Below are 27,624 nucleotides of genomic sequence, written 5' to 3'. Positions count from 1 at the left end.
AGCTTTCAATTCATCAATTTCTTCTTTTGATAATCGATTTGAAATATGATTGAAATCAATTATTAATCTCTTCTTTTGTTTTGAATTGTTTTGCATATATTATATGGTTATCTTATTTTTGATGCAATAATAGAGTCCAGTTATTTGACCCAAAAACATGCATCTTTTCATCCAATTGAATGTTTTTTTCTCATTAATGGTGTACATGTATCCTTTGCCATGATGATAAAGTTCGTAAAATTGACCATAAGCATCATGCAATATTCCATGAGACCTGATATATGGATGCCATCCAAATAATTTATGGAGAATAGCTGTTAAACATCCATCTCCAGGTCCAAGTAATCCAATTCCATCTTTGAACAATTTTTTGTAAACTTCATCAGGTAAACCTGTGTTGTAATGTTTTTCATGCAAATATGTGAATATTACGATACTTTTTATCTTGCATTCCTGTCTGGGCAATATTGGAAGACTCAATTTACGGTGAAAATCTATCATCGATGTTCGAATGTGTTCTTGCAATTCTGACAATTCTTTCATTATACAATTTGATTACAATACTTTTATTCATCATTATTGTCAGGTAATTGTATCCTAATATATTCAACAAAATACTTCATTGTCCAATCAGATGGATGATTGTTGAAGTAGCAATAATAGTTTTCAAATGACACATCAAAGAAGAATTCCAATTGATCAAATGATGATGACACCAAATCGGATTTGGAATGATGATATCTGTCATTTCTCCTGATATATGTGTTTATCACAATAATCTCTTGCAATGTATTGATTCCTTTAATGTCATCTTTACTCAATAATTTTATCCATGTGTAATTTGTTTTTGGTATTGTACCACTTTTTCTTCCTATTCTCATTACAACGTGATTGTTCAAATATTCATCGACACTTGACACTAACTCATTTTTGAAATTAGTTAACCAAGTATTTATTCTTTTATCAACTGCTGCCATTATTGCATCCATTGGGTCATCTTCAGATGGTTTTGATGCATCTTGTTTCAATTTATTTGCAAAGAGTGTGATTGCTGTGTCTATTTTTTCATCCACTTTTGGCATTATTGTTTTTTTTATTGATGAATCCAACAACCCTTTGACATCATCGTCCAATTGCAACATTGCTTGTCTTATATTGGTGTTTATCAATGGTTTGATTATGTCTTCATTGTTGTTTATCATTTGTTGTACTGACATTGCATGATTTGAATTAACTCGATCTTTTATCACCAAATGTCTGTTTTCTGTATCCAAATGACCATCATCATTCAGATGTATTGGTTCTCTATATTTGAATCCATCTGGTAAATTTTCATAAGTGACTGTAAATTCAATTTTATTTCCATTTTCATCAAGAATATGGTTTCCATTTCCATCTTCAATGTATGGCATTATATTAATAATTTAGATAACTAAAGTTGACAAATAAATTTCAAACGATCCTTCAACTTGACCGATTTGAGGATTCATTGGGTCAGTTTTTTTGTGAAACATAATTTCAATTATGCTATCCAATTTCATGTTTAATGATATAACATTTCGTCCAACTTTTACATCCAAACCATGATAAATTTTTCTTCGTGATTTTGTTTGAATAAGTATTCTTGTTCCATTCATTCCTTTTGTTGCATAAATAATAATCGTTTTTAAAATGAAGATATTATTTGGTTGTATTTTCAAAATATTTGAACCCAAATAAAAAATTTCATTTCTTAGGTTTCTATAAAATATTGAAATTGTATTTATTGATTTGAAATATTTATTGAAATAATTAGAATGTAATACTTTTAATTCAAAAGTTCCATTAACAGCAGTTCCTGCTCCAATATTATCCAATATTGACATAGAATCAATACTAACAAATTTTGTTGATTTAGGCAAAGCGAATGTATTGCTTCCACTAATAATGTTCCCGATTCTAACATATGTGTCAGTGTTGGTTGTTTCACCTTGTTTTTTTCCCATTTATCAAAATTTGTGCATTTGCAACTTGTTGATTGCTTTGGAAAACAACGGAGTATAGATTGAAAAAGTTATTTCCATCAGCAGCGATTTGAAAATTATTTGTTGGATTTGTTCTTTGGAAAACACCACTGGCAAATAGTTCCAGTGTATTTCGTTTTGAATAAGTTGGTAAAATAACCCAAATTCATTGCTTCAGAATCATATATCGGATTTATTAAACCAGAAATAATCTTATTATTCATATCCAAATTGACTTCCATCTGCATATCTCCATTTTTATATTCAAACATGACATTGTCCAAGCCGTCATACACCCCTGGATAAACGCTATCTGACCAATCTTTCACCCCATAAACAACCAGATGACATTGTACTGGAGTCGCTGAAGCTGTGCCATGCATCGTCAAATAGATGTAATTTGGAGTTTGTTTGCTGTTGTTATTGAATTGAACCAATAGCTTGCTATAAGCAGTGAAATCACGCTGTACAGCTTTGTGGATGTATACTTCAGAAGCATCACATGATAATTGAATATTAGTCATTTCTGGTGGGTAGAATTCAAACACAATTGTGTATGTTCCAATAGCAAGAGTATAAATATTGAAACCTATCCTTGATCTGTAATCATTACTTCCACTGTCTTTAATCAATGTGATATCATAAGCTTTTTTATTCTCATGCGGGGATTGATTGAAAGCAGCTATTCCATTCACTGTGATATCATATTCTGAACTGCTTTCATCACTATCTATAAGATATTTGAATTCATTTGTTTTATGGCTGCTGACAAGATGACTTTGCTCCAATTTGTCCTCAAAATAATTTTTTGGTAGTAGCATCATTATCATTAGTTGGTTGAGCCATATCTTTGATTTGGTTATTATTCATATCAAGGTTTCCAGTCATTGCAACACTTCCATCTTTTTTCAAATATACACTCAAATCACTTCCAACAGATGGTATTTTAGCTATTTCATTATCTACATATGCTTTAGTGGAAGCATCATTGGGATTGGAAGGATTTCCAAGAACGATTATTTTATGACCTCTCATATCTAAATCACCACCAAGAGCATTGGGTGTTAACCTGTTGAGAAAGTTATGATAGTAGTGTTTATTAACAGCATCGTTATCATCAGTTGGTTGAGCCATATCTTTGATTTTATGAGGTCACTATTGGAGACTTTTTGTAAATATTTGTATCACAGAAACCTAAATTAACGACATCATATGTATTTTGTATATTGGCTCCAAGATTAGTAATTTGTTGATTACCCATATCCAGATTTCCAGTCATTTCAACAGTGCCATCTTTTTTCAAATATGTAGATAAATCAGGTGATGGTATTTTTTTAATCTCATCATCGACATATTTTTTATTCGCCGCTTGATCATTATTATCGGGTTTTAAAACACTAATATCAAAAAATGTTTTCCATCCAGTAATATGTTGTTCTGTTGATATAACCATTATTTCGCTTTTAGCTCGTCCACCATAACCATCAAAGTTTTGCAAATCTGGTATATGAAGATGAATGTTTTCATAAGACTGCTGTTCAGTCAATAATCGAACATCATTGGAGCTACCAGCCCCGTCTGGCGTGTCTTGTAGATAGATACTAGGCTGATTTAGCAACAAAACGGGAACGTCATTGAGGACGGCGCGCGCAGAGGTAAAAGCCGAGAAAGACTAAGTCGAGAACGCCGTCGTGTTGTCGATTTTGAAGTGATTTAGCATCTGCAGGGCGACGTTCGGTTGCTGTCGGTTTTTATTCTCGAACATTGATTGCTCTTTTATTTTTTCCTTGTTAATTGTTAGTGCAGTAGGTAAATTTTTAAAGTGGTAGTTACCTTCTGGGACGCAAATGTTTATTTGAAGAAGAAATTGCAATTTCTTCGTTCACCCGACTGCGAGGACGTTTGGAAACGCAGTTTATAACATCCAACATCAAGTAAGACGAAGTTTTAATTTTAGACTTAAATATTAGCAGAGAGTGTGTTGTGTTGGTTGTCCAAGTGAAGTTCTAATTTAATTGAGGTATTAGTGCCTGATTGCCAGTTACAATTCGCACTTGTAAGATCGAACGACTGAATTAAATGGAAGTCATTTTTCAAATTACGTGTTGTAGATTTGCTCTCGTCATGCCTTCGCGTATGAAGAAAATTTTCATCTTCATGCAATGGCTTGCGGCGGACTCCGTGAAGTCCGCGAGGCTTTAATTGTAGCAAATGCGGAAGAAATTATTGATGACGAAGATTTTGTTTATCTGTATGATACGTTTTCTTCAAGACCCGTATATCCGTATTGGAAATTTGAAAGGTTTGATGAAAATGCATGGAGCGATACGGAGTGCAAAACGGAGTTACGTTTTGCAAAAGACGATGTTGATTTGTTGTTTGATTGCTTGGACATCCCGCCGAAAATTACCTGCCAACAGCGTTCCATTTGTAACGGAAAGGAAGGACTGTATATTTTACTAAAGAGACTGGCCTATCCCTGTCGCTACACTGATTTGGTGCCTCGTTTTGGCAGAAATCCTACCGAGCTATGTTTAATTTTTAATGAAGTCCTTGACCATATTTATGCCGCTCACCATCATCACCTGCAATCCTGGAACCAACCCTTTCTGCAAGATGATCAGCTACACAGCTATGCTGTGGCCGTGCACCAGCATGGGGCACCTCTCCCAAATTGTTTTGGGTTCATTGATGGAACTGTGCGCCCCATTGCACGACCACAGCATAACCAAGGGGTTGTGTATAACGGGCATAAACGACTGCATGCTATAAAATTTCAGAGTGTTGTTATTCCAAATGGTTTGATTGCCAATTTGAGTGGCCCATTTGAGGGTAAACGACATGACAGTACAATGCTAAATCAGTCTGGTTTGCTGAATGATCTCCGACAAATTGCATTTTACAATGGTGAGCCTCTTTGTTTATATGGAGACCCGGCCTATCCTCTTGGTGTTCACCTTCAGGGCCCATACAGGAATCCCAATATCAGTCCTGAACAGATGCAATACAATCAGGCTATGAGTGAAGTGAGAGTTTCTGTGGAGTGGTTGTTTGGCAACATTACCAATTATTTTAAGTTTATTGATTTCAAGAGGCAAATGAAGATCAATTTAAGTGCAGTCGGAAAGATGTATGTTGTTTGCGCACTCTTGGAAAATGCCCATACTTGCCTTTACGGTAACTTGGTATCTGAAAAGTTTGACTTACAACCTCCCTATTTACAAGAATATTTTTGGTAAACATTGTAATGTAGTAATGTAGTAGTAATGTTAAGTTATGTTACATTTGCTATTTGAAGGGAAGGTGATGTGTGAATTACTTGTTTGCCGTAAAATTAGTCCAAATAAGCTCTATTTTATTCAATGGAAAAACAAAAATTCAATAACCACACAATCAGTTCAAAAACCCCACATCAGTTCAGTGACAGAAGTCCTCTTATTATTGTAACTGCAGGTGAAACGTTTTTATGGGGGCACAGTCCATAATAAGTGCACAGCTCAGTTCAATGAAAAAGCAAAAGTTCAATAACCACACAAATAGTTCAAAAACTACACATCATTTCAGTGACAGTAGACCTGAATTGTAAGAATTATTGTAAGTGAAATGTTTTTTTATTTCATTGGGACAGATAAGAAGAGAGGAGAGGAAAGAGGGTTTAATGGGGGTGAGGTCCATATTTAGAATAGGCAGAAAATACGAGTAAAATTAATAAGTTTCTATATATTACAAATAATTGTAACAGGCTTTCAGGCATTTAAATAGCTATTGCCCACTTATCCATTGTTTGTCTTTATAAGATTCATATTTGGAAACAGCTGCCCAATAATGTAGCTTTTTCTTTCACATAGCCCCGCTTCCTGCTTGTCAATGATGCAGATTAGTGGCCCATTGGCCACTGAACTGATATGGGGTTTTTGAACTGCTTGTGTGGCTACTGAACTTTTGATTTTTCATTGAATTGAACAGAGTTGATTTTGTAAGACAAAAAATGTCATGTTGACCACTTCTGCTTTAAAGCTTTCAATTGAAAGCTATGTAAATATTGTTCAAAATAGAGTAGTTTCCATTTGGTCCAAATAATTATTATAAGATTCAATAATTATGACCTTTTGTTTTCAAGGAAAAATTTTGTTGTTATTTTTGGACCTTTAGTACATTGGACATAATTATGCAGTGAATTATTGTTCTCTGGTTTTGTTGTAAAATGTTATCAACTTGCTGACATACTACAGTAGTTGATTTTTTCAGAATTTCAAAGTCTGAAAGATTATTGAAAATCATGATTTCAAACTTTACCTCAGACTGATATTTCAATATCCATAGCTCCCAGATGGGAGTGTGGAATAGGACATCCACATTTTAAAACCATGTCCCTTGTTGGAGGTGCTTTTGCACAATTTTTAATTAAGCATTGTTTACACAGGTGTTAAAATGATTTTTGACATATAGTGATTTTTACAGGAAGAATTCCAGCAAATATTCACAAATGGGAATGTTAAGAACTCTGAGTGTAGATTTAATAAACAACATATTAAGTAACTTCTCAGTGTAAAATATAGGTAAAAATACATTAAATGCAAAAAGGACCTTATAGTGAAAAAAAAAAAAAATACAGTTCACCCATCAAAATTCATTCAAATAATGAGTCAATCTTTTTTAAGAAGGGTGTTGAGTGCCTGGGACTGCTGCTGCATCAGCATCATAAGCTGCTGTTGCATCATGTTAAATTGCTGTTGTCGTTGCATTTGATGCAACATTTGACTCTGCATTGTTTTCATTTCTTGTTGGTATGTAATCTGGGTTTGTTGAAATTGGCTCGTTATTTGTAGTATTGTTAGTGGCTTTTCGGTAATATAACCGAATATTTTAAGTTCATCGACTTCAAGAGACAAATGAAACTAAATCTGAGTGTAGTAGGCAAAATGTATATTGTTTGTGGTTTACTGCAGAATGCCCACACTTACCTCTATGGCAATCTTACGTCAAGCAAGTTTGAGCTGCAACCTCCATCTCTTGAGGAATATTTTTGGTAATTATAAATTAGTTGTCAGGGCGTAGTCAGCCATTTTGTGAGTTGTTAAACCATAGAAAGTGGTGCTGTGGTATTTTGTATTAGCATGAAAGCCCCATTTTTCTAGGGGGGATACCGGGCTATGTCTTAGAACACATTCTTTGGACCACAACATTGATATTTTTTTTCATATTTTATGTTGTGAGTGTGTTGTGTTAAACAGACGAAGTAAATAGTAGCAGGCTCTTGCCATTACTAAACTAAAAAAAATCCCCAAATATTCCTTAAAGGCTGCCTACACCCCTGCTTGTGATGCAGAAGCAAATCCAGGATTTATGAAAGCAAGATCATTGTTGACACTATTTTAAACCCTTCAATGTGTATTTTTTTTTATCATTTTTGTTAGGATTTATGCAATGGCTTTTCACGCAATCCATTCCCTCTAAATCTATCCGTACGTTGTGTTCTTCCAAAAATATCTATAACCCTCAACCCTGCCCCCACTCCTGTGGAAATTCTTTTAAAATTTTTGCCCCCTCCACATCAGAATTTGATATTACCTGTTTTGCGGTGGGTGATGCAAATTAATCGCTGTTGCTGTACAGCAATGCATGTGAGTATTTCATGAGTTGCATAGTATTTTCCTGAGCCTTGCAACAAGTGAAATCTTTTGCAATTTTTTTTCTTTTTCAAATGGAATAATAAATTTTAATTGAATTATCCTTAAACTCTTCCTGGTATATATACCAGTATGCACATGTGTTGCTACTTTTAGGGTTTTTAAATACCCACAAGAATCATTGTTTAAATAATTTATTTACTTAAAATAATTGTGTACATTTAGACTTGTATTGAAAATATGTACAGATGAGTTAAAACATCTACATGCTTGAATATAATAAATATTAAAAGTATGAAATACTGTATTTTTGAAATTTAATCGATAGGGTCACTTTTTATCACTCTAGCTAATTTACATTTTGTTTGTCCTCTCTCAAGTTATGGGAAAAATAGCCAAGAAATAACATCAATGGACCACAGCTAGAATTACGTTTGTGCTACCCTGGACTAAATGTCAACACTCATTCATCTTTTTTGGCCAAATTGGCCAGCAGCTGAGTTTGTTGCTGCATAATCATCATCATTTGTTGCTGCATCATTGCAAATTGCTGCTGCTGCTGTTGCTGTTGTTGCTGCTGCTGTTGCATTTGTTGCAGGATTTGTCGCTGAAAAATACCTGATTGTTCAGCCTGTGCCTTTTGTGTCGCCTCAAACTGCTTTGACAAGAGATCATAATGCAGCCTTTGGGACTCCCTTTCTTCCCTTTTCTCTTTCATTTCCTCTTCTTTCACCTGTCTTAACACCTCCGCCTTTTCTTTCAATCACTCCATTGCTTCTCCGCCTGTTCTTCTTCTTTTAGTTGTCTTCTTTTCTGCCTCCTGTTCATCGTTGTTTCTCTTCCTTGTTTCTCCGAATCTCTCTAATGCTCTTTCTCTCATCTCTATTGCTTGCTTTTTCTCATTTGCCATTGCTTCTTTCTTTGCCTCACTCTGGTCATCTGCTCTTTTATCACTTTCCTCTCCCAAAGTCACCAACTCCTCCACCAACCTCTCCAACTCACTCTGCTCTTCATCTCCCCCACCACTTTCCTTTAATTCCTTCGACAATTTTGATTTCACTTTTTTAGCTAAAATGTTAAATCTATCCCGAATGGATCTAGCCAAAACACAAAATGACTGAGTTGTATTTGCATTCAGGCTTACAGCAACAGCTTGCCATGCTTTCCCCCGCTCCCGACTCCCCAACTTCCAATCGAACACACCCTCTGCAGCTATGGTGGTCAGCATGATCATGTCTTTTTGTTCCGTCCATACCATGACAGATCTAAGATAGAAAAGGTTTAAATTATTTTATAATAATTATTATTATAAAAGATATTTGTAATTATTACATTAATTACATCCATTTTGAAATCACTGGTGATCCTTGGAATCTGATTGGTCCAAAATGGTGCAATTTATTCCCAAATTGCACCATTTTTTGCTCTAAATCGCATCATTTTTTACCCTAAATCGCATCATTTTAACCAGCCAATGAGAAAGCGGGATTAATTAAATTGACCAATCAAATTGCAGGAAAATTTTAGACAAAGAAAGCCACTGTAAGACAACTTTGAAACTTGTTACATTTATGTAACAAAACTAGGCTTAAAAATGGATGAATTCAGTTACTTACAGTTGTTAAATGACGACAATGAGCTCCTGGCCGCTGAAGATCCACTAGTTGGGGAATTTCCAAGTTTCAATGTCAATGTTGAAGATTTTTTCGGCGAGTTTTCTCAAACAGCTTCGCACGATCCTTCCGATCCGTCCGATCCCGAGTCCCGTGAAGCAGAATCAAGCGCACCTGAAAATGTTTTTTCTGCCCAAGCAGTCGATATTTCTAGATTTCCAGAGATTACCAGTGAAGAAATTGAAGAGCTCAAGTCCGCCTCAGTAAATAAAAACACGTCCCGCTCCACCAAAAATTGGATGAGTGTCTTCACGAGCTGGTGCCAATCCCGCCATTTTGGAAACGTAAACATCGAGCAACAGTCTCCAGATCAACTTGACAACCTCCTCAGCAAGTTCTACGCGGAAGTTAAAAAAAAGGACGGGGGTGATTACGAGCCAGAGTCGCTTAAAATAATGCAGTGTTCCATTGACCGGTATTTAAAGGACAAAAACTATCCGTTTAGCATCGTGCGGTCGAGGGAATTCAACAACTCCAGGCAAATCCTCACTGCGAAAGCAATTACCCTGCGCCAACAAGGAAAGGGAAAACGACCAAACAAAGCTCAACCACTAGCGCCTGAAGAGGAAACAGCACTGTGGGAGAACGGCCAACTGGGCGACTTTAACGGAAAGGTCCTGACGAATGTCAACTTCAAAAACCTGACAGAGCAACTCGGATTCAGAGGTCGCCAAGAACACTATACTGCGTACGTGGAGGACCTTGTAATTAGAGAACAGGAAGATGGCACTGAGGTCGTTGAGTTCCGCGAAGGCCCAACAAAAACACGCAGCGGTGGTCTTACCATAAGGCGAAGAACAACTCCACAAGTCATGCACAGTACAGATGGAGGTAAAGCAGATCCAGTACGATTGTTTAAACTTTGGTTGTCGAAGAGACCAGAAGGAATGAAGAATACCGGGCCACTGTACCTGAGCGTCATTAATCGTCCAAAATCAGCCGAGGTCTGGTATTCAAAGATCCGAATGGGAGAAAACATGATCGGTAACATCATGAAATCAATGGCCTCCTGCCTCAAAACAACGAAGAAGCTGACAAATCACAGCATGAGAAAAACATTGGTTTCGAAATTGAAGAGGGCTGGACAGCCGCGCAATGTCATCTGCGAAATTACAGGCCATGCTCGTGAATCGTCATTGGACGACTACGACGAAATCGACGAAAATCAAAGGAAAGAACTGTCGCACATTATCAGTGGATTTAAAGAAGCACCAAAGGACAAAACTCCGGGCAAAAGTGCAAACGAAGTCGCCAAGCAACACAGTGCAAAGGAAGCGTCAAATGTTCAGTCAAATCGCACACTCGCAGTCGAACGCCAACGATCGCCACTAGCTCCTGTTCCTCAAGTCCAGCGACAAAGCCAAGTTCATCAAGTTCAACACCAAACTATGGGCTTCAATCCTGGTTATCAGGCAGCCGCAGCTGGATTTTCGGGATTCATTCCGCCTCAGTTTCAGTACCACATGGCAGCGTCTGCATCGTTCTCTGCTGAATCTGTACGTAATCCCGCCGTAAATTACACCGGCTGCACCTTCAATTACCACTCCAAATACGTCGAGTCTCAGTCAGAACGAAAGAGAAGAAGGGTCCGTATCATTGAGTCAGACGACGAGGACTAAACTTTCTGTTTGCTTTATAAATTTGAGAATTTGAACAGTCGTATTTTGTACACGACTTGAACGTGCCTTGAATGCAACGTTTCACGCTCGACTGATTTTTGACACTTTGACATTTACCTCTGTTTTGACAGTTATGCATGACGTGACATGTAAAAGCGTTTCCGGTTCCGCTTTTTGAATTCGATGTACAGTACTCGTATAAATGGAATTAAACTGGCAATATTGAACTTGAAGTTTGCACTGTTTTCGCTTTGTTTTTAGAGCTTAAATTTCCTAGAATTTTTAAATGATTTTTTTTCCGAATTTTTTTAATATAACATATTCTGGGTGGGAAGGCTGAAATCTTTTATTTAGACACTTTTTTGGGCAATATTGGGGGATTTCAAAATGGATGTAATTAAGTGGTAATTGAACTTCGTGTCGTGCAATTTTGGTCTGAAATCATACTTGTGATTTCAAATCAAACTCGCGCTGCGCGCTCGTTTGATTTTGAAATCACGCGTATGATTTCAGACCAAATTGCACTCCACTCAGTTCAATTACCAATATAAATTATTATAAGTTAATTATAGCAAAAGTTCAAGATTGAAAGGCTCACATAAATCCCCAGGGCACATGATTTCATTGCTGTAAATTAAAATTGTAAATCTATTTTGATATTCTGTATAAAAAAATTCACAGGTGTCTGTAATCTTATACAAACGAAACAGTTGTATTTTACACATAAATTTAATGATGAACGAAAAAATGTATCAAGAAAACAGAACTCTGCCTCTTATGCGTATAAAATATCAATAAACAACATTAATACTAAATATATATGACAACATAAAAACAATATAAGGTGATGGGCGGTTTAAGGAAAAGAAAGAAGTCAAATTACAAACAAGGCAACCAATAGACTGCGAGCAGCCGTTATTTTTCTTCAGAGATAGTGGGGCGAGTACAGTGCATTTGTTTCAGTGGACCTTTCAGTGGGCATTTGTTTACAATCGTCAATCGGAATAAAAATAAGTGCAAAAGTTGAGTTGACATAAAACAATTAATTCATCAGTGATTCTGTACATACTTTTTCTTCTGTTCAGTTGTTTCGTCCATTTGTAAAGCAATTACCGGTTAAGTCCTTGAAAGCAAAGTGAAATAAAGTTAAATTTATTACAGGTTTGGCTACACCTTCGCACGTAAACTACGTGCGAGCCCCGCAATTAAGCTCTACATCGTTTGTATTTCTTGCGACAAAAATTGAACAAACCGCTTCAATTTAATGTTTTTATGTAAACACTCGTTTTGGCTAAATTACAGAATACAGGGCCACTTATTTACATGATAATAGCATCTATTGTGTCCCCGGGAAACCCATCAAAATCCGCGAAACCAACACAACACAACGTAATTGGAAACCAGCGAAACATTTGTCAATTTTGCGTTCCATAGCAGGTCATATGCTTTGAAGACACAGGGAATAAAATTAGAAAATTAGTTACATGTAGTAAATGAAATTATCTTACCTTTATTTCGCGTAAAAAACCTGAGAAAGTTGACGTCCTGGTGACAACGTGAAAACAAGCAAAATGCCGTCGACGACGTGACGCGACCTTGACCTGAGAACGTCAATTTGAGCACCGGAAGTCGGGTCCAGTCTATTCCGCGCGCTGTCACGTCCTCTTTTGACGTCGCGTTGTCTTTGCTAAATCAGCCTACTATTGGTATGAACACTACCAGTATCGCTGTAAATTACTGCTTTATCAGCTTGTACATTACCAGGAGCATTATCCAGCAATTGTATTTGGCTCTTTGTGACAACATCATTGGGATCAGCTCCTTGTTTAACATTAACAAGTTTTTTGTTTTGTATATCATAATTTCCATTTTGGGTCAATTTAAACCCTATTCCTTGAGGTCCAGCGGCTCCTTGAAGAGGAACCGTTCTGAATCCTCCTGTTGTGAAAGAAGACGATGAACTATGTTCGTTGAAAATTCCCATTTATATCATTTGGTTATATTGTTCCATAAAAATTCCTGTTAATTCTCTTCATGGGCTAATCAACATATAGAAATGAAAATGGCTCTTTGGTTGCTTTAATGTGTTTATCCTTTTCGACACCCAACTCACGGGATATCAGACTTCTTTCATTGCTGCTAGGAAAGTCATAGACACAGAAATGAGAGCAATTGAGTCGTATATCTTTTGGTGTTTTGTAAAACGATTGGCTCAGATAAATAACAGAGCAGTTCTTGTGTCTGCCACGAATGAAATAATCAGTCAATGGTTTCTGGTTTTTTTCACAAATAAAGTCATCAAATATGACTATCTTCTGGGCATCATCATCCTTCAATTCCTCTACTGGAATTATATCATCATTGCTACAAACAAGGACATTATACCCGACACTATTTGATATATCAGTCAATGTTTGAATCATATCCTTGTATTTTTGTTGCTCCAAATTTTTGGCATATAAATGTATTCCATCATAATACAAAAGGGGTTTCATCAGCATATGGTACAATAAATTTGTCTTTCCAGATCCTGAATTACCACAAATTAACATCCGAAAAGTGTCATTTGGCATGTAACCATACAATCTTTTGAAATTAGTGTTTTTATCATGTCTGTCATAATTTGGGATTTCCATGTATATCAATGCATTAGATAAGTTGAGATAAGTTAATATAAGTTAATAATATAATGGATTTACAGAGATTAAAACAATTATCTGAAGCCAAGATTAAGGCTGGAACAATAACCAAACAAGTTAGAGATACATTGAAGGAGTACAAGCATGATAAACAAGATTTACAACAAGGCTTATCAGAAACTTTCAAACCAATTATTAAAGCTCAAGAGGAAACAAAACAAACAACTGATGAAAAACAAGACTAACTGATTGAACAATTGGAGAAAAACCAAAAAGCGTTGACTTCAGGTTTGGAAGACATTGCTATGTTAACTTATCAGCCTGAAACACAACCACAATCACCAGAAGCAAAGCTACTAATTGGCTATAAACCATCAATGTCACCTGATTTTGCATCTAATTTGGATGCTGGTTTTGATGACGATGAGGTAGAAAAAGTGATGCAATACGATCTTGCACCTCCGAGTTCTGTTCTCCAATCTTCTATGAAAGGGGATATTGATATCAAAGATTATGATGCAAATATTGGCAAAATGTTGAAAAAACTTGGAACAAAAAAGGGTCCTTTATCAAAGGGCCAAGGAAGGATAAAAAATAAAGACAAAATTGATAGAATAGATGAAGATATCAAATTATTGCAAAAATACAGAGGGCGCATTAAAATAATCCCAGAAGGAATGAAAACCATCAAAAAAGGTTCTGGTTATACTCAACCAAAGAGAAATGCATACAAAATATCATCTTCTGGGCAATATGGTGGACTAATGATTGATATTCCAAAATTAATGGGACAACTTAGACTTGTGGCAACAAAAGATAAACGCAAAGTAATGGACAAAAAGGTTGATTTCGATACAATCGATTTATTGACCAAGAGATTTAATTCAAAGAAGAAATACAGCGATATTGCCAAAATGGTATTCGATGAATTGAACCAACTCAGTGAGATTCCAATCCATAAATCCAGCAAAAAATTCAAGAAATTGGGCTCTGGTGTTGTTTATTTCAATGATGCTAATGATTTGATTGACAGAATGGAATTGCTTGGTGGATCCATTTTGGCTGGCAATAATGGAGTCAAAGAGGAATTTTCACAGATAGCCCATGAATTGAATCATCTTGGCTTGATAAACAACAAACAACTCATTGATTTATTGCAACAATATATAATGCAATGATATATGCAAGAAAGAGCGATACATATTTCATCTGTTAACCGACAAAAAATAGGTCGAAGTCGGCCTGAAGACTTTATTATCAAATTTGATCCACCATTGAAGCTTGACACAACAATGAGACATGAACTAGCTGTGGATCGAGTTTCAATGACGTACTCGTGGCATAATGTCAATGCAGGATACAACAATAATACAATCAAATACAGCCCAGATAATGGTACAAATTGGAAGACAATCACATTTGTTGATGGAATGTATTCATATGATGATCTTGATGATTATATCACTCAATCAATAATTCAAAATGGAGATAAACCATCTTCTGGAAAAGGAATCAATCTGTATTTTGTGCTTTCATCATATAGAGTTGTCATTGAGCTAGACAACCAATGGAAGCTTGATATTAGAAACTCTAATTTTGGAGCACTTATTGGATTTGAACCAAAGTTAATTAACCAAACTGAACATGGGACAAAATTGCCAAATATTACCAATGATATTGACGTTTTGAACATTAATTGTGATATAATAACTGATAGCCTCAGTGATGGACGATTCACAAATACACTGATAATGATACCCACTGACAATTTAACAAGGAGTTATCCCTTTACTTTTGAGCCAAAAAGAGCATTATTCAGCCCAGTTTCCAAATCAATTATTTCAGAAATGGGGATAACAGTGACTGACGCTTTGGGTCGGCCAATTGACTTGAATGGCATTGACTGGTTCATGAGCTTGATTCTCAGGTCTAGTTTAATATAATATATCAATATATGGTACGACGAAGTGAATTGAAACCACGTTTTGACCCAGAATTGGGTCGTTATGCGATGAAACATATTCATGGTGAAGGAATTATGGATGTTTTCAGATCAGTTGGTTCAAAACTTTTCGGGAAAACAGCAAAAGAATTAGCGAAAAAAGGAGCCAAAACTGCAGCTGAAAAAGCAGTCACCAAAACTGGTGAGTTTGCTGGTAATAAAGCAGGTGATAAAATAATTCAATTATTGAGCAAAAAACAACCAAAAATGGAGCAGCCACTGACTGATTTTCAAATAGCTGAGAGAGTCAATCAGATGATATCCGGTGGAAAACTCAAAAGAAGGAGGAAATGAAAATAATGTAACATATGTTTATAAATGAAATCATTCAGAAATCCAAAATATATTGAAAGGTTTGAAGATGTCTTCTTTCAATTGGAGACACCATTGAATACTGGTAATCCAGGGAATAATAGGTCACAAAAGAAAGATGGTTATCGTCTCGTAGTCGATAACACAGGAGAAGTTACTCCATTTGATTGGTATAACGCAAGAATATCGGTTGGTTTTAAAGTCCAAACAATGGCCAATGGAAATATAGCAGCTGAAGACCATAATGGTATTGTAAATGGCTCTCACAGTCTTATAAATGATTTGGACATCAGGCTAAATGGTAAACATGTGTATGATTGTAATTATGCAAATCATTGTGTCAATATCAAGAATCTATTGGAATATAGTCCAGGATATGCTCAATCAACAGCAACCAATGAGTTTTTCTATCTGGATACAAAGCGAAGTGCTGAAGAGAGACCTGCACAAGCTTTGTACAACAAAGGATTTGCTGCAAGAAAAGTGCTTTTGGGTCTATCAGCGGTTGTCAATACAGAAATACCATTGAATCGATACGCATTCTTTGAAGCATTGAGAGATGAGTTATTGCCATCAACACGATTGGAATTGAATTTGGAGATCGAATCTGATGCCAACCTTATTTGGCAAGCTGGGGTTGATTGTCGTGTAATGATTACTAGAATGGAGCTTATTGTGCCACGAATCACTTTCAATTCAGAAGGACAATCACTGTACATGAATCAATTTTTGAAGCCTCATAAATGGGTTTATTTGTGTGAAAATGTGGAAAGAAGCAATTCATCAACACAAAGAAGTGGTAATTTTCAGATAACAAGTGGTATTTCAAAGCCAAGACATGTGTTTGTTTTTATTATCAATGATGCAAATATTGGAGCACAAACAGTAAATCCATTTTTGTACAATACATTTAGTGAATCAACTGATCCGAGAACATTGCTGAATTGTCATTTATCTGTGGCTTATGGCAATGAATATCCTGATGTACATTACACTCCAGAAGCTGATTTGACTCGAGTTTACAGAGATGTCCTCAAATATGTGCATGCAAATAATGAATACAGTCAGGGGACTTTGTTGAATATCAATAATTTCAAAACACTATTTTCATTCGTGTATTTCGATTTAACAAAACAAAAAATGGATATCAAAGATGGTACCACAAAGCTGACATTTCATTATGAATTATCTGGTACAACTGCAGCTGCATATTCAGTTTATGCATTGACATTATATGAACAAGAAGCTGAGCTCATCCAGAAAGATGGAAAACTATTGTTTCGATAAATTGTCCAAAATTTTTAATGTAACGTTAGTTATATAAAAGATATGACAATTTATCATTCACATGGAGTAAAACTATCAATTGGGCAAAAAGATAAACTAGCAAAAGCATTAAAAAACAATTCAGCAATAACAATAAGATTATCAAATTCTGAATTAACTGGTCCGGATCAGCTGATGTTAACCAAAACACAAATAAATAGGTTGAAAAAGGCAATGCAAAACAAAACTAGAGCAGATATTAAAATAAGCAAAACACAGATACGAAAAGCTGTACAACAAGGAGGCAGTCTTTGGTCATCATTATTCAAAATTGGCACAAAATTACTACCAATGGCAGCAAAAGCAGCTGGACCATTAGCTACTGGAGCACTTTCTGGGCTTGCAAATGTGGGAGTCAATAAAATATTTGGTAGAGGACAAGTTGGTGGTTTCCTCATTCCTCAAAATAAAATTGATCAATTAATAAAATACAAAGATTGGCTCACTGAAGCACAAAAGAAGCAAATTGTCAATGCAATACATACTGGTGGACAGATTGTAATTAAACCAACTAAGGCACAATCAGGAGGTTTTTTGGGGACATTATTGGCTTCAATTGGCATTTCAATGGTTTTGAATGCATTAATGGGTAAAGGCTTGCAGGTGGATAGAAGTAGATCCAGAAGATCGGTTCCAGTTTTTGTTCCAAACACAACCAAAAAAGATGGTGGTTTGGTCCTGCCAGTTAATTATAGACCGCCTCCATTTTTCGGTACATGGGATCAATATGGCAAAGGAAAAAAAAACCAAAAAAGGAAAAGGTCTATTGTTAGGCAAAAACAGTCCATTCAAGGGGATTCCATTAATCGGAGACATTCTGTGAAATTCATAAATAAACCACTCAGTAACTTTGAACTCATTGATTGGGTCAAAAAACTCAAAATAAAACACTTCAGAGGCATTTACAGCAGAGATAATCTACCACAAAAGATGAAAAAAGATGAAGTTGGTATCATTAACCTGGATTCACAGATTGGACCAGGTACACATTGGGTTGCTTATCGAAACGGAGACAAATATGCAGAATATTTTGATAGTTTTGGGTTAATTATGCCAAAAGAAATTATGCAATTTATGTCAACAAGTGGCAAACGATTAATGTATTCAGGTGATGAAATTCAAGAAAGAGATTCAGTATTGTGTGGTTATTGGTGTTTGTATTATTTATTTGAGAGACAAAAGGGTACAAGTATATTGAAAACAATCCACAATGCACATTTTGACATGAACAATCAAAGTGTCAATCATAATTTTATAATCCAATATTTTAAAAAATTATCTAATCAATAGTATATGAGAAAATTTTGCGAAGATTGTCAAGAAGAAACTGATCATTTTGGAGACGTTTGTTTAGAATGTTATTATGTATCAGATTCTGAAGATGATTCAAGTGACTACAGTGAGCATGAGTCTGACAGAGAATTCATCAATGATGACAGTGAATCAGAGGATGAGTCTGACATGGTAAAATCATCCAATGTAATACAAGCCAAAAATGGAAGGTCCTTATTCTTTCGTACATGTTATGAGAGTGAATCAGAGGATGAGTCTGACATGGAATATTAATATAATATAGAGATTTAAATGGTGAAATCATATTGTGTTAAACAAAAGAAAGAAACTGAATGTGTTGAGCCTGCAGGTTACAAGCAAGCCAAAAATGGTCGGCTCATGTTCTTCTGTACATGTGCTGAATGTGGTATAACTAAAACCAAATTTGTTAAAAAACAGGGAAACTAAATAGCCCGTCCGAAGGGGCGGGCATAATGGATACTTTAGCATCAACGGGTACTGATATGTTAATTCAACATGGATTACCATGGTTGGGAAAGAAAGCAGTTGAAATGGGTCGATATTATGGGTCTGAAGCACTTAGAAACCCTAAATTGCAGAAGAAAGCTATTGATTATGCTATCTCTAAAGCAACTCCTTTTGTTCAAAAGACTGGATCAGAGATGTTTGATAAATTATCATCCAAAGTAAGACCAAAAAGAAGGTACAAAACTGACCGAAAAGAACTTGATGGTGGTAATTTGGATACAATTTTGGAACAACTTGGTACACCTGGTAAGGTTGCATCGAAGTCGATGGATGTTGTTGGAACATTAATTCCATCAACAAAGGAAGTCTTTGATAGATACAAATCTGGAGACATTGCCAAAAGTGCATTTAGCACAGATACTGGAATCTTGTCTAACCAATTTTGGACTGGCAAGGCTGGGAAAAAAACATTAGAAAAATACAAAGATTATCCATGTCCAAGTATGGTAAAAATTGGAAAAAAATTTCATAATACACCAAGATGTTCAAGCTATGATTCAATTGGTTGGCATCCACCAAATTGGAATGAATATGAAAAAGGATTTAAAGGACGACCCAAAAGTGGTGGTTCAATTGATATACAGAAAGCAATTGGCAAGCTCCCAAAACCCAAAGCTGGTTGGGTACTTCCAGGGCACAAATACACTGGTCCATACAATGATTTGGAAAATCAAGTCAAATGGAACCCCAAAACGGGGCAAATATTGGAAATATATGATAAACCAACAGGCAAAACAGATGCAATAGCCATGCAACATGATGTTGATTATTCAGTCTGCAAAGATGACAAAAAATGTAAAAACAAAGCTGATAAAAAGATGGTGAAAGCATTGGATAATGTGCCATATAATGAGCGCCAGTGGGGTCACTGGTTGGCCCGAAATATGATAAATACAAAACAGAAACTGGGTCTTGGGGTTCCAAAAAACGTCAAAAGCCGTCGGGTAAAGAGGAAAACTGGCAAGAAAAATTAGCTAATGAGCTGCATAAATCCATAAGGCGTAACTTTACTCGGCGGCGTGTTATTGTAAATAATATTGATGAAATATGGGCTGCTGATCTTGTTGAAATGCAACAATTCAGTAAATGGAATAAAGGTAACAGGTATCTTCTCATGGTTATAGATGTTTTCAGAAAATACGGCTGGATTGTCCCATTAAAAGATAAAAAAGGTCAAACAATAACTACAGCATTTCAAAGCATATTCAAAGAGGGTCGAAAACCAAAGTATCTGTGGACTGATAAAGGCTCAGAGTTCTACAACAAACATTTCAAAGACTTGCTCAATAAACATAACATTACACTGTATTCGACTGAAAATGAAGAAAAATCATCAGTGGTGGAAAGATGGAATCGGACGATTAAAAATAAAATGTGGAAACGATTCACTGCCCAAGGCAATACAATGTATCTGGATATTTTGCCTGAAATATTGAATCAGTATAATAACACTAAACACAGTTCAATAAAAATGACACCGACAGAGGCATCTAAGAAAAAGAATAAAGGAATTGTTTACTTCAATCTACATGGAAATTTAACACAATTATCAAGCAAAGCAAAATTTAAAGTTGGTGACAAGCTTAGAATATCAAAGTATAAAAGAAAAGTGTTCGATCGAGGTTATACAGAAAACTGGACAGAAGAGGTCTTCATTATCGATAAAATTCAATACACTACTCCAATCACATATAAACTGAAGGATCTAAACGATGAACAGATTAAAGGGAGCTTTTATGAACCAGAATTATTGAAAGCTAATCAGGAGATATTCAGAATCGATAAAGTTATCAGGAGAGATTACAAGAAGAAACAAGCTTTGGTAAAGTGGAAAGGATACAATGATGCCTTTAACTCTTGGATCCCAATTAAGGATTTAGTCGATGTGCAAAAATAATAAGCTCATTCTATTGATACAGTCACGGCCTCACGAATATTCGATAGCGAGTCGATCCAATAATAAAATCTATTGTTGGGTGCAAGATAAATGATATTCTTACCTCAAAAGGCGTCTACGAACATCAGAACGATGAAAGTGGAGAAATAAATGTCCAAATATCCCAAAACATGAACGACAAATATACAAACATAAACTTGTTTCAAAATGGCGGACACGTGTATTAACAAACTAGTGTCAACGTTTACATGCAGAAAAACAGGAACTTGATGATGTCATACATAAGGGACTTTCCCTATGAAATGAGTCATCAGATTTCTATTGTTTACAAGTCATATGACAGTCGAATGATTTTTTCAGCCAATGAGAATTTTCCCCATAAATTTACCAACTGATATTTTTTCTGATATTTTTATCAGAAGTTTACTCATTTTGATGAAAGTTTTTGGTTGTCTTAGTCTTGTAAACAATAGAAATGTGATGACTCATTTCATAGGGAAAGTCCCAATGAGTCATCAAATTGTTATTGTCATATGGTAGTCGTATGATTCTCTCAACCAATCACAATCTTCACAATTTTCCTTCACAATTGTGAAATTTTTCAGTGAATCACATAGTCATTTGTGAAGTTGATGAGTCATGGTAAGTTGTATGACAGTTGCGTGAATAAATTACAACCATTTGAAGTAAAGTTTACTCGAAAAGTTTATTTCAGATGTTATAAAGTGGCTAAAAACAGAACCGAGGAAAATTTAGGTTTTTGAAAAACCGAGGATAATTTAGGTTTTCAAGATGGCAACTCAAAAGTCTGAGAGAGGCATTGATGATGGGCGAGTTGGGGTCAAATTATGTGTCATTTATAAAAATCGAAAATTGATGAGTTGGGCTGATTTAAGCGATGATCATGGGTGAGTTGGGGGCCAGAAATGGTACAGTTTTGAAAAGTGTGCTGATAGCCCCAAGTTGTATACTACTATGAAGCCTGACAAACGTCTTTGTTATGTTTTTGTTAGCATTTTTGGCCTTGACCGTGCACAGAACACAACAGATTTTGAAATGTGTTGGAGCAACTGACCAAAAGACACGTTCCTGTTAAGGTATTCAACTTTAATGTGAACGTTAAAACAAAGGATTGTGCACGGTCGCGGCCCTTCCAACATAAATTGCAGCACCAATCTTTTCATGGCAAGGTTTCATAACCAGTCCCTCAATTAACTATGGGCGAATCAAACGCACAGCCGTAAACACAATTTATGCAAAGTTTTTATCTCGCTATCAAAAAGATTTTGCAGTTTGTAGATACAGAGATCATGTAAACAATATCGCGGAGCTGAACACTTTCAACAGTAGTTAAACATGTTTTCAACCAGAGTGGCAGCAAACGATCTCCGCTAAATCTTTACGGCCTACGTGGTTGTGACATAACGCTTCATATAAAACTTGGTAGGTCGCATCGGAGCCTTCTCTCCTAATCCATGCAGTCAGCATTGCATACACTTTCTCAGGTAGTTCGTCTTTTTCTTTGTCAAACGAATCCAGCTTTGCCTCCTCAAATTCAAGCCTACGTCCCAGCCTGGTCCATTTTCTGCTCATTCCCTCTGCTATATCTTGCAGTTCCTTAACAGATGGGGTTCCTTCTTTAAAGTGTATATGAAATAAAAAACAAGTTTGACTTATGTGTTTGTTTATATCCCCATTAATCTAAATATCCGGTTTTAAACTAACTTAAGCTTTTTTATGCGGTATTTTGCTCGCCTCAAAGTTCGAAATTGGCGCTTCGAAGTGTCTCAATCTTGCGCTCGGTCAAAGCGATCAAATGTTTCCGGATATGACGTAGCCAGTGGTTCAGAAAGCATGAGTATTACGGCGGAGAAGAAGGCAAAGAAAGGGGGAAAGAACTATTGCTCAGCCAGTGGCCCCGGTGGAATAAACTGTGATAACAAGACAGGGACACCGAACATCACAATGCATTACTTTCCGTCGGACAAGAAGTTGCGTGCAAAGTGGACACGTTTTGTGCGCATTCATCGGAAAGATTTCGTCGCGAAGAAGTCCTCATGTTTGTGTTCCGCTCATTTCGATGAGAGCTGTTTTATAAACAAGCCCACCCTCGTCACAAAGGACGGTGTCAGTGCGATTGAAATGAAAAAAAGAATTCATCAGAACCTCTATACCATCCAAGGATAGAGTGGTGCCATGTACGTCTCCCCTAACTGATCGAAAGCGACGAAGAGTAAGTGCAATTCATCATGCATATAAGCTTAATGTTTAGTTTCCTTATGATCGCTACGATGGCCAAGATTGCCAAAGTCGCTGCGATCGCGCAAAAAAGGGACGAGCTATGATTTGGGTCTTGAACTGTTATTACGATCGCTGTGATTGCTGGACACATTTTCGGCGATCGCAGCGATAGTAGCGAACAAAGTAAACCAGGCATAAGCATTAAATGTAAGATGGCCTGTAAGCTTCATTTTGCTGTTCTCTCCACGTGTTATCCCCAAGTATGTAAGCTTATTAAAGTTCCTTTCTATATTAGCGGCTTTTTACGCGGGATACCTTTTTTTTAAAACAGGTAAAAGTCCTTTGCAGCTGAATTCAAGGCAGACGTCCAATTTAGATCAGAGATACCGTGAAACTCGCGATCACGCCATTGTCACAGAATTGCACGCTATGTCGCTATCTCAAAAAACGCAATTATGTTTTTGGCACGAAACAGCCACTAAAAACCAAAAACCTTGCCATATTTGACAAGTTAAGTAAAGAGTTGAGATTCTGAATGCTGTAATGTTGAATTTTCAGGAGGTGAACCTTCTAGAAAAGCAGGATAGAAAAGTATTTAGTAAGGTATCTGGCATAGACCGACACCCTCTAAGGAGACTATTACCCAAGAAGAAAGTATCGACTTACAATTTAAGGAGTCAAACAAGTCAGTATCCGAAAGTTAATACAGATAGATTCAAGAATTCTTACGTTAATCGCCTAATTTTTAAATACAATTTGGCTATGTAAGTACTTTTTACTCAAATACTCAATTGTGACATAAGATATGTATTTTTTATCTTGTGAAGAAATAAAGACTTTTTATTTATTTATTTATTTATTTATTTATTCATTTATTTATTTTATTTGAAAATCAGCCAGCTCCCAGTGGTGGCGCTAAGAGACAGAAGCTTCAGATGGGTGTATCCAGTAGTAGCATTACTGATAGTCCCCAGCTTGGCCTAAGTACGCTTGATTTAGCAGCAGTTTCCTCTGGCTGTTGCACAGAATCTGCACCTGCGGCCTCTGTTCCAGCCTCCCCCTTGGTCACTGATGACCTCAGTGTCCAGGAAACTCCCCAGACCTCTCACACTGTAGTTCTTCCATCAACATCATGTGACAACTGTGCAAGTACGTCCAGGAAAAAGCGCACACTTCAACGGAAGTATAATCAACTTAAAGTGCGCTTTGCAAAGCTGGAGGAACAAATGAAGGAATTTGAAAATGTCAAGATATCTTTTGCAGAGATTGGAATATTTGACGAATCTTTGTTTACACATTTTGCCTCATTAGCATACATTAGCATAAATGGCAAAGTAAGCTACAGATAAATGCACACCAGAAATTGAAAGCCCTTGGCAAACTTAGTAATCACCGAAAATTTGACCGTGACTGGTTCAATGGTTTTTCAGAAACGGACGTTTAAAATGTCACGATTTTACAAGAAATGTATGGCCGGGTGGCAACTCTTGCCATCCAGCCATACAATTCCTTGCTAATGTGACATGTTTTGAAAGTCAATTTCTCCAACAATAATCAAAATACCAAAACAATTTTCACACTGGTTACCAAAAGTGATATGCTCTTTTAGTTAGTGGTGTCGATTTGTTTGTGGCTTAAGGTTTATGCTAATGAGGCAAAATGTAAACAATGACGTTAGCAGAGATTCTCCTATTAGCCTGTAGCTGCAAGCAGGCTAAAATTTGTGAGGCAAGGAAGGAGGAAAAGAACCCTTTCTTTCCATCTTTCTTTCTCTGCACAAAGCCTGCTCATATGCTATGCAATGAGCAATGTGGTGTGATAGATAAAATTCCATGATTGTAATAAATAAGAAGGAATTTAATCAACTAGCAGACTAGCTTGTTCTTTTTGTTTATAAGTGTCATCTCTTTTTTTTTCGGTGTTATGGAATTAGGACTCAGATTCAGAGTCTGACACTGCAGAGCACATTGGTGGGGATATACCTGTACTGGAGACTGATGAGGATGATGTTGGGAAAACAGAGGAGACTGACTGAGCCCCACATAAAGACAGTGCGCCGTCAACAGAAGGTTATTCTTCGCAAAGTGAGGAAGAGTGTGATGGCATTGATTCAAGCAACACTGTAAGGTGAGGCAATTAATTATATACCCAGATATAATTACGCAAGGTTTTTCTTTTTTATGGTGTATGGGTGAAATAATATGACGTGAACTATATATTTTTCAGAAGGCTTTCATGTATTTTTTGCCTCTGAGGGGCAAAGATAAATACAAATATATTGTGAAACCATCCAAATAAGAAGTCATGCCAGAGATTTTGGCGATATACCTGCTACAGTGTATGGATCACTTGTTCTAAGTTCCTTTTCAATGGGCAACAGTTTTGAGTTCGCATCAATGGTTTACATTAGGTCTAAACAGTAAGAAGAACAGGTAATAATGTTATATTAAATTAAAATGCCAAATTATGTGCGATATATATTTCAGGATTGATCCTGGTACCTCGAGTTATGAGGAACCCGAAATTATAGTGTTCTTCACAAATCTCCTTGGGCTGTTTTCCATGTTCTGCTTCAAGTGCAAAGAAAGCAATCCAAGAGTGACCATGACCCAGAGAGGAACAATGGTAATTGTGAAGCAGTACTGCCAGAGCTGCAACGAAAAGCCATACACCTGGAGGTCTCAACCCATGATGTTCAATGGAAGGTACCCAGCTGGGAATGTCCTTCTCAGCTTCAGTATACTCATGGCTGGAGCATCCATAAGCAAAATCTTGTTGGTGTTCAAACACTTTGGTCTGTCGGTGTTTACTGCAAGGACATTCTTCTTCCATCAGAAAGAACAAACATCAAAGAACTGAAACCATCACTAAACAAACAGTGTGATTCCATCCGCGCTAAATTATTTGTTTAGACCAGTTCTTTACAAGCCTCATTATTGCTTCATTGTTTAATGTTCTTTTTCTTTTTAACTTTATTAATACTTATCATGGACATTTTTGCCACATTTTAGCGTTCATGACATTCTTACCGATTTTTATTGCATGAATATATTTATGATGAGCGGTCAGAAGAAAGTGTCCATTTTGTCTCCTTTTGCGCAGCTAACAACTTAGCTATTGTGTCAACAATGTTCCCACTCAAGAACATCCACAAATACACTTGGACTGCTCCTAATGGGAAGGCTAGAAATCAAATTGATCATGTGGCAGTGAACGGCAAATTCAAGAGATCAGTGAGGGATACGAGATCTTATAGAGGCGCAGACTGTGGAAGTGACCACAACCTAGTTATCACAACTGTACGACTTCGTTTGCGTGGGATAGTTAGAAATACAAGGAATTCAAGGAGATATGACACAGCCAAACTGATAATACCGGAAGTAAGGCAGCAGTTTCACATTAAGTTGAGGAACAGATTTAGCTGTTTAGCTGATGAAAGTGCAGAAGGCAATGAGTGAGACATAGAGACTTGATGGACTAATATAAAGGAAAGTTATAAGAAAACAGCTGAGGAGGTTCTAGGATACAGGAAAAAACAGAGTAAGCCCTGGATAAGCGCTGCAAGTTGGAAGAAAACTGACGAAAGAAGATCTTGTAAAGCTAAAGTGGATTCAACCAGGTCAGAGAGACTAAAAGCAACATACAGAGAGGAATTCCAAGCTAAAGACAAAGAAGTAAAAAAGCAACTAAGGAGAGATAGGAGAAATTGGATTGACCAGATTGCTAGTGACGCAGAGAAAGCAGCCAAAACGGGCAATATGAAGGCGGTGTTTGATGCTACAAGACAGCTTTGCAACAAACCAAATAGAAGAACAGACTCCATAAGGAGTAAAGAAGGCATTCTACTAACAAAAGAGGAAGAGGTAAAGAAAAGGTGGGAGGAGCATTTTGCTGAGGTTCTGAATAGACCTCCCCCCACGCGATCAGAAGTGGAGAGTGAAGCTTATGAAACACTCGAAATTGAAACGGGTTCCGCTACACATGCAGAAATCAGGACAGCTATACAACAACTGAAGAATGGAAAGGCTGGTGGTGTTGATGGCGTGACAACAGAACTAATGAAGGCAGATATTGAAAACTACAGTAACTGTGTTGTACGAATTGCTTTTGAAGATCTGGGAAAGTGAAAGAGTACCTAATGACTGGAGATGTGGGCTGATCACTCGCCTCCCCAAGAAGGGAAATCTCATGGAATGTGGGAACTGGAGAGGAATAACACTGCTACCTGTGGCCGCAAAAGTATTAGGCAAAGTGATTATCACAAGAATTAGGGATGCTGTTGACACCAGACTTAGACAAGAACAGGCAGGGTTTAGGAGAGGAAGGGGGACAGTTGAACAGATATTCATTCTGAGAAACATCATTGAACAAGTAATTGAATGGAATGCCAACTTGTATGTTTGTTTTGTGGATTTTGAGAAAGCTTTTGATAGCATTGACAGAGGTATTTTATGGGGAATA

General features: G+C 36.5%; 4 protein-coding genes and 1 pseudogene across 8 annotated transcripts in view; 2 read left to right on the top strand and 3 right to left on the bottom strand.

Moving 5' to 3' along the window:
- LOC146462840 (RCC1-like G exchanging factor-like protein) overlaps positions 1–27,624 on the bottom strand; it is a 131,038-nt gene that overhangs the window by 12,118 nt on the left and 91,296 nt on the right. The window lies entirely within an intron of this gene.
- The window catches only part of LOC146462841 (uncharacterized), a 166,853-nt gene that overhangs the window by 62,418 nt on the left and 76,811 nt on the right, over positions 1–27,624 (top strand). The gene's annotated exons all lie outside the window — the stretch shown is intronic.
- The window catches only part of LOC146462844 (uncharacterized), a 239,352-nt gene that overhangs the window by 168,102 nt on the left and 43,626 nt on the right, over positions 1–27,624 (bottom strand). The window contains exon 22 of one of the 4 annotated variants that reach the window (XM_085085136.1): positions 21,855–22,559. The exons of 2 other annotated variants lie outside the window; for them this stretch is intronic. In XM_085085136.1, the coding sequence (XP_084941262.1) occupies positions 22,285–22,559 (275 nt within the window). In that variant the 3' untranslated portion in view covers positions 21,855–22,284. Of the gene's footprint in view, positions 1–21,854; positions 22,560–27,624 lie in introns of those variants that run through there. One more of the 4 variants, XM_085085134.1, reaches the window with a different exon arrangement.
- Positions 7,815–12,619, bottom strand: LOC146462845 (uncharacterized; annotated as a pseudogene). Its single transcript, XR_014857048.1, has 3 exons — positions 12,434–12,619; positions 11,995–12,048; positions 7,815–8,898 (listed from the first exon to the last, which is right to left on the bottom strand). The product of XR_014857048.1 is annotated as an uncharacterized LOC146462845 (transcript).
- Positions 8,961–11,161, top strand: LOC146462846 (uncharacterized protein KIAA1958-like). Its single transcript, XM_085085150.1, has one exon. The coding sequence runs from the start codon at positions 9,228–9,230 to the stop codon at positions 10,923–10,925; it is 1,698 nt and encodes a 565-aa protein (XP_084941276.1). The 5' UTR covers positions 8,961–9,227; the 3' UTR covers positions 10,926–11,161.

The sequence above is a fragment of the Pavona decussata genome, unplaced genomic scaffold, assembly GCF_977016875.1.
Source record: "Pavona decussata unplaced genomic scaffold, jaPavDecu1.1 SCAFFOLD_184, whole genome shotgun sequence".
NCBI lineage: Eukaryota > Metazoa > Cnidaria > Anthozoa > Scleractinia > Agariciidae > Pavona > Pavona decussata.
Note: the sequence above shows the minus strand (reverse complement) of the source record. Positions and strands in the feature narration are given on the sequence as shown.